Source organism: Ylistrum balloti, unplaced genomic scaffold, assembly GCF_031769215.1.
Source record: "Ylistrum balloti isolate Yb309-2 unplaced genomic scaffold, AGI_CSIRO_Ybal_v1 Utg370226, whole genome shotgun sequence".
In the NCBI taxonomy this organism is placed as follows: domain Eukaryota; kingdom Metazoa; phylum Mollusca; class Bivalvia; order Pectinida; family Pectinidae; genus Ylistrum; species Ylistrum balloti.
In genome coordinates this window covers 21,184-29,690 of record NW_026782188.1, presented here as the reverse complement: position 1 = coordinate 29,690, position 8,507 = coordinate 21,184, and the positions used below count along the sequence as shown (strand labels likewise).

The following is an 8,507-nucleotide window of genomic DNA, read 5'->3' as shown; positions in this document are numbered from 1 at the left end:
AATGTCACTGAAACATGTCACACAACATAGGGGGTTAGTGTACAATATAATACAGAGGTCATAATGTCACTGAAACATGTCACACAACATAGGGGTTAGTGTACAATATAATACGGAGGTCATAATGTCACTGAAACATGTCACACAACATAGGGGGTTAGTGTACAATATAATACGGAGGTCATAATGTCACTGAAACATGTCACACAACATAGGGGTTAGTGTACAATATAATACGGAGGTCATAATGTCACTGAAACATGTCACACAACATAGGGGGTTAGTATACAATATAATACGGAGGTCATAATGTCACTGAAACATGTCACACAACATAGGGGGTTAGTGTACAATATAATACGGAGGTCATAATGTCACTGAAACATGTCACACAACATAGGGGGTTAGTGTACAATATAATACGGAGGTCATAATGTCACTGAAACATGTCACACCAAACAGGGGGTTAGTGTACAATATAATACGGAGGTCATAATGTCACTGAAACAGGTCACACCACACAGGGGGTTAGTGTACAATATAATACGGAGGTCATAATGTCACTGAAACAGGTCACACCACACAGGGGGTTAGTGTACAATATAATACGGAGGTCATAATGTCACTGAAACAGGTTACACCACATAGGGCATAATGTCACTGAAACATGTCACACTACATAGGGGTTGGTGTACAATATAATACGGAGGTCATAATGTCACTGAAACATGTCACACAACATAGGGGGATAGTGTACAATATAATACGGAGGTCATAATGTCACTGAAACATGTCACACAACATAGGGGGATAGTGTACAATATAATACACACTGAAACATGTCACACAACATAGGGGTTAGTGTACAATATAATACGGAGGTCATAATGTCACTGAAACATGTCACACAACATAGGGGGTTAGTGTACAATATAATACGGAGGTCATAATGTCACTGAAACATGTCACACAACATAGGGGGTTAGTGTACAATATAATACGGAGGTCATAATGTCACTGAAACAGGTTTCACCACAATATAATACGGAGGTCATAATGTCACTGAAACATGTCACACCACACAGGGGGTTAGTGTACAATATAATACGGAGGTCATAATGTCACTGAAACAGATCACACCACATAGGGCATAATGTCACTGAAACAGGCCACACCATATAGGAGGTTAGTGTACAATATAATACGGAGGTCGTAATGTCACTGAAACAGGTCACACCACATAGGGGTCAGTGTACATTATAATACGGAGGTCATAATGTCACTGAAACAGGTCACACCACATAGGGGTCAGTGTACATTATAATACGGAGGTCATAATGTCACTGAAACAGGTCACACCACACAGGGGGTTAGTGTACAATATAATACGGAGGTCATAATGTCACTGAAACATGTCACACAACATAGGGGTTAGTGTACAATATAATACGGAGGTCATAATGTCACTGAAACATGTCACACAACATAGGGGGTTAGTGTACAATATAATACGGAGGTCATAATGTCACTGAAACATGTCACACAACATAGGGGGTTAGTGTACAATATAATACGGAGGTCATAATGTCACTGAAACATGTCACACAACATAGGGGGTTAGTGTACAATATAATACGGAGGTCATAATGTCACTGAAACATGTCACACAACATAGGGGTTAGTGTACAATATAAAACGGAGGTCATAATGTCACTGAAACATGTCACACAACATAGGGGGTTAGTGTACAATATAATACGGAGGTCATAATGTCACTGAAACATGTCACACAACATAGGGGGTTAGTGTACAATATAATACGGAGGTCATAATGTCACTGAAACAGATCACACCACATAGGGGGTTAGTGTACAATATAATACGGAGGTCATAATGTCACTGAAACATGTCACACCAAACAGGGGGTTAGTGTACAATATAATACGGAGGTCATAATGTCACTGAAACATGTAACACAACATAGGGGGTTAGTGTACAATATAATACGGAGGTCATAATGTCACTGAAACATGTCACACAACATAGGGGGTTAGTGTACAATATAATACGGAGGTCATAATGTCACTGAAACAGGTCACACCACACAAGGGGTTAGTGAACAATATAATACGGAGGTCATAATGTCACTGAAACAGGTCACACCACATAGGGGGTTAGTGTACAATATTATACGGAGGTCATAATGTCACTGAAACAGGTTACACCACATAGGGCATAATGTCACTGAAACATGTCACACTACATAGGGGTTGGTGTACAATATAATACGGAGGTCATAATGTCACTGAAACAGGTCACACCACATAGGGGGTCAGTGTACATTATAATACTACAGTATATATCTCTGAAACAACATAGTATGAAGGAAATGATTAGAACATCCCTGTAGGGATATGACATATAAATTGAGATGTTATCAGATTTGATCAGTATATCTCATCAAAGGTATCTAGAAACTAGGTGATTCCAGATCTAACTTAGTCATCGTTTCCTGGTCACAGATTTTGTCTTTACATAATATAGATATGTTTACCTTCTAAACTACCACAGTGTTATATGAAGGACACAAACTGTACAATTCCTAACCATCAAAATCAGGCCTTATACTTAACTTTTACAGATTAACAAGTTATTTCCTACAGGACAATCTTGTCTATAATATTCATGTTCCTGGTATATATGGCTGTCGTGTGAATGTCTTATCATAGGAGTTACAAGTGTTTTAGTTTTATCAAGAAAACAAAAATAAAATTACTTACATGTATTCGTACTTACATATATGTACCCAATTGTGTTACTTAGCTGTGACTCAACTTGCGGTAACGCTCACACGGATTGTCTGTAGACAGAAAGCAGTTTGTTAGGGTTTTTCACCCGTAAGGAACTTCCTGCTTCACGTAGGGACACACTCTGCTCTGTTTACGGGGGTTTCTTTTGGTATATATTACATATCAAATAAAAATAAATTTTACCAAACAGGAAGTCTTTTTGCATGCCTTTAGTAATCAATAAGACATTTCCATATAAATCGGTTGGGAAAATATATTGAAATCTTTGACGATGACTTTTTAACTTTCAATCAATAAATTCAAGCATTTGGTCAGAGCTAGTTCTCACATAACGTGTTCAAAATTTAAAGATAACAGATAAATAGAGTAAAAACCAAATCACATCGCTATACACGTTTACATTGATCTACATTTTTATCAAAGAACTTGGATATCCGTTATTTTGTTTTTGCTGATGCAATCATTTACACATTATGTAGCTAACTTCGGTAGAATGTGCCTCTTTGTCTTTATGTTGACGTTTAGTCAAATAACTCTATAATTAATTTGAAAGGAAAGAAAAAGTCTTGTACACATGTAACAACTGAATAAAACTTTAATTGAAACAAAAAATATCATAAACGATGAAATGTCTTTAAGATATAAACGTGAAGTGGAATTAGTTCCAGTGTTGAATCAGTTTGTGATTTTCTATATATCGTAAAGATGACATTGACCTTGACTTTGGGCATAGGAAGCACCATGATGTCCGAAGTATACTTATACCTGATATTTGATAATTGATAATATTTGACCAAATTCAGGAAAAGAATGAAGTCAACAAGTGTTTAATTGGACTTGTTAATATTTTCCATAGATAAAGCACCATTGATTTTAGCCTTGACCAGGACACAAAATTACATAGATAAAGCACCATTGATTTTAGCCTTGACCAGGACACAAAATTACATAGATAAAGCACCATTGATTTTAGCCTTGACCACGACACAAAATTACATAGATAAAGCACCATTGATTTTAGCCTTGACCACGACACAAAATTACATAGATAAAGACCTCTGTGTCATAAGCATGGGCCATAGTGTCGTAAACAGAGAACACAGTGTCATAGACAGGAAATACAATGACATCAACAAGAATAACAGAGACAAAAAAGTGTCATAAACGGAAAGGACAGTGACTGAGACAGGAAGCACAATGTCATCAACAAGAATCACAAAAACAGGAACCACATAAACAGGAACTGGAAACACAGAGAAAGAGACATGAACCACAGAGACAGGAACGGGACACACAGAGAAAGATATAGGAACCACAGAGACAGGAACTGGAAACACAGAGAAAGAGACAGGAACCACAGAGACAGGAACTGGAAACACAGAGAAAGAGACAGGAACCACGGAAACAGGAACGGGACACACACAGAAAGAGACATGAACCACAGAGACAGGAACGGGACACACAGAGAAAGAGACAGGAACCACGGAAACAGGAACGGGACACACAGAGAAAGAGACAGGAACCACAGAGACAGGAACTGGAAACACAGAGAAAGAGACAGGAACCACAGAGACAGGAACTGGAAACACAGAGAAAGAGACATGAACCACAGAGACAGGAACCGGAAACACAGAGAAAGAGACAGGAACCACGGAAACAGGAACTGGAAACACAGAGAAAGAGACATGAACCACAGAGACAGGAACTGGACACACAGAGAAAGAGACAGGAACCACAGAGGCAGGAACTGGAAACACAGAGAAAGAGACAGGAGACAGGAACTGGACAACACAGAGAAAGGAAACACAGAGAAAGAGACAGGAACCACAGAGACAGGAACTGGAAACACCGAGAAAGAGACAGGAACCACAGAGACAGGAACTGGAAACACAGAGAAAGAGAAGGAACCACAGAGACAGGAACTGGAAACACAGAGAAAGAGACAGGAACCACAGAGACAGGAACTGGAAACACAGAGAAAGAGACAGGAACCACGGAAACAGGAACTGGAAACACAGAGAAAGAGACAGGAACCACAGAGACAGGAACTGGAAACACAGAGAAAGAGACAGGAACCACAGAGGCAGGAACTGGAAACACAGAGAAAGAGACATGAACTACAGAGACAGGAACCGGAAACACAGAGAAAGAGACATGAACCACAGAGACAGGAACCGGAAACACAGAGAAAGAGACAGGAAACACACAGAGAAAGCGACAGGAATCACAGAGACAGGAACTGGAAACACAGAGAAAGAGACAGGAACCACAGAGACAGGAACTGGAAACACAGAGAAAGAGACAGGAACCACAGAGGCAGGAACCGGAAACACGGAGAAAGAGACAGGAATCACAGAGACAGGAACTGAAAACACAGAGAAAGAGACAGGAACCACGGAGACAGGAACTGGACACACAGAGAAAGAGACAGGAACTGAAAGAGACAGGAACCACAGAGACAGGAACTGGAAACACAGAGAAAGAGATAGAACCACAGAACACAACTGGAAACACAGGAACTGGAGAAAGAGACAGGAATCACAGAAACAGGAACTGGAAACACAGAGAAAGAGACAGGAACCACAGAGACAGGAACTGGAAACACAGAGAAAGAGACAGGAACCACAGAGACAGGAACTGGAAACACAGAGAAAGAGACAGGAACCACAGAGACAGGAACTGGAAACACAGAGAAAGAGACATGAACCACAGAGACAGGAACTGGACACACAGAGAAAGAGACAGGAACTACAGAGACAGGAACTGGACACACAGAGAAAGAGACAGGAACCACAGAGACAGGAACTGGAAAAACAGAGAAAGATATAGGAACCACAGAGACACGAACTGGAAACACGGAGAAAGCGACAGGAATCACAGAGACAGGAACTGGAAACACAGAGAAAGAGACAGGAACCACAGAGACAGGAACTGGAAACACAGAGAAAGAGACAGGAACCACAGAGACAGGAACTGGAAACACAGAGAAAGAGACAGGAACCACAGAGACAGGAACTGGAAACACAGAGAAAGAGACAGGAACCACAGAGACAGGAACTGGAAACACGGAGAAAGCGACAGGAATCACAGAGACAGGAACTGGAAACACAGAGAAAGAGACATGAACCACGGAAACAGGAACTGAAAACACAGAGAAAGAGATAGGAACCACAGAGACAGGAACGGGACACACAGAGAAATAGACAGGAACCACAGAGGCAGGAACCGGAAACACGGAGAAAGAGACAGGAATCACAGAGACAGGAACTGAAAACACAGAGAAAGAGACAGGAACCACGGAGACAGGAACTGGAAACACAGAGAAAGAGACATGAACCACAGAGACAGGAACTGGAAACACAGAGAAAGAGACAGGAACCACAGAGACAGGAACTGGAAAAACAGAGAAAGATATAGGAACCACAGAGACACGAACTGGAAACACGGAGAAAGCGACAGGAATCACAGAGACAGGAACTGGAAACACAGAGAAAGAGACATGAACCACGGAAACAGGAACTGAAAACACAGAGAAAGAGATAGGAACCACAGAGACAGGAACGGGACACACAGAGAAAGAGACAGGAACCACAGAGACAAGAACGGGACACACAGAGAAAGAGACATGAACCACAGAGACAGGAACTGGAACTATAGAAAAATAGACAAGAATCAGTGAGATAATCCAGAGACACACAAGAACAAGCACCAGCCAAAATGAATCCAATCGGAGACGAAAGAAACTAAAACGACGGATAAAAGAAAACACATGTATAAACTTGAACAATACAGACAATAAAACAAGAACCGCGGGTACATGAAAACCAAGAGATATATACCTATCACAGTAAAATAGGAAACAGCCATCACGCTGTCTCCTGATGTTAAGGCACACGGGATTGAAATATTTATGTGGCATTGTTATAGAAGATTAATCTAATTAATCCTTTGTCAATTTTCTGACACATATTATTGTTTTGTTTTTTATCAATATTATTCTTTATCATATTTAACAAAATACTCTATTGAAAGCGGTATCCATTAGCTTGATATTTTGATACAGCTTTAGACAGGTATAAGCCTTACAAGTAGTGCGTGTCTTGCGTAATCAACATGTAAACAGCTAGTTTTTTTTCTGTACCGAGTTTGTTGTAAACGAGACGACTCCAGTCACATAACCCTTGTACACTGTTACGCTTCGCACGTGGATAAAAATAATGACACAAGTCTGCACCATGGTGGCTTGAATTTATTGTTTATTTAACTTGAAACCTTCAGGCTCGATAAATCTTATAAAAACATATAATACATATATAATGTAAAATACAAAGACAGTATATCATGAATACCATAACCAGGTATGTCGTATTTAGTTACGCTGTCACTACTATGTACAAGATAGACAACTTACCGAAAGAGGAACAGCTCTTGTATAGTTACTTTATATAGGTGTACATTGACTTTACATTGGAATACATAGGCTAGAATAGAACCGTAAAGTGACAACATTTACTATCAACATTATCAAATAAAGGCTCGAACTTGGTATACATATGTATAGAGTGGTGTAGTTAGGGGATGGACGGTAACAATATGTATAGAGTGGTGTAGACAGGGGATGGACGTTAACAATATGTATAGAGCGGTGTAGACAGGGGATGGACGGTAACAATATGTATAGAGCGGTGCAGACAGGGGATGGACGGTAACAATATGTATAGAGCGGTGTAGACAGGGGATAGACGGTAACAATATGTATAGAGTGGTGTAGTTAGGGGATGGACGGTAACAATATGTATAGAGTGGTGTAGACAGGGGATGGACGTTAACAATATGTATAGAGCGGTGTAGACAGGGGATGGACGGTAACAATAAGTATAGAGCGGTATAGTCAGGGGATGGACGGTAACAATATGTATAGAGTGGTGTAGACAGGGGATGGACGGTTACAATATGTATAGAGCGGTGCAGACAGGGGATGGACGGTAACAATATGTATAGAGCGGTGTAGACAGGGGATGGACGGTAACAATATGTATAGAGTGGTGTAGACAGGAGATGGACGGTAACAATATGTATAGAGCGGTGTAGACAGGGGATGGACGGTAATAATATGTATAGAGTGGTGTAGACAGGGGATGGACGGTAACAATATGTATAGAGCGGTGTAGACAGGAGATGGACGGTAACAATATGTATAGAGCGGTGTAGACAGGGGATGGACGGTAACAATATGTATAGAGCGGTGTAGACAGGAGATGGACGGTAACAATATGTATAGAGCGGTGTAGTCAGGGGATGGACGGTAACAATATGTATAGAGTGATGTAGTCAGGGGATGGACGGTAACAATATGTATAGAGTGGTGTAGTCAGGGGATGGACGGTAACAATATGTATAGAGTGATGTAGACAGGGGATGGACGGTAACAATATGTATAGAGTGGTGTAGTCAGGGGATGGACGGTAACAATATGTATAGAGTGATGTAGACAGGGGATGGACGGTAACAATATGTATAGAGTGGTGTAGTCAGGGGATGGACGGTAACAATATGTATAGAGTGATGTAGACAGGGGATGGACGGTAACAATATGTATAGAGTGGTGTAGTCAGGGGATGGACGGTAACAATATGTATAGAGTGATGTAGACAGGGGATGGACGGTAACAATATGTATAGAGTGGTGTAGACAGGA

At 40.6% G+C, this 8,507-nt stretch overlaps 1 protein-coding gene across 1 annotated transcript; it reads left to right on the top strand.

The window, feature by feature from the left end:
- The first annotated feature begins 4,075 nt into the window (after window positions 1-4,075).
- Window positions 4,076-5,639, top strand: LOC132551900 (involucrin-like). Its single transcript, XM_060216044.1, has 2 exons — window positions 4,076-4,893; window positions 4,934-5,639. The coding sequence occupies exons 1-2, from the start codon at window positions 4,076-4,078 to the stop codon at window positions 5,637-5,639; spliced, it is 1,524 nt and encodes a 507-aa protein (XP_060072027.1).
- Window positions 5,640-8,507: the final 2,868 nt, after the last annotated feature.

Coding starts and splice junctions, on each gene's coding strand:
- LOC132551900 (XM_060216044.1), top strand. CDS start 4,076: ATGAACCACAGAGACAGGAACGGGACACACAGAGAAAGATATAGGAAC. Junction 4,894..4,933: donor AAGAGACAGGAACCACAGAG/GCAGGAACTGGA, acceptor CATGAACTACAG/AGACAGGAACCGGAAACACA.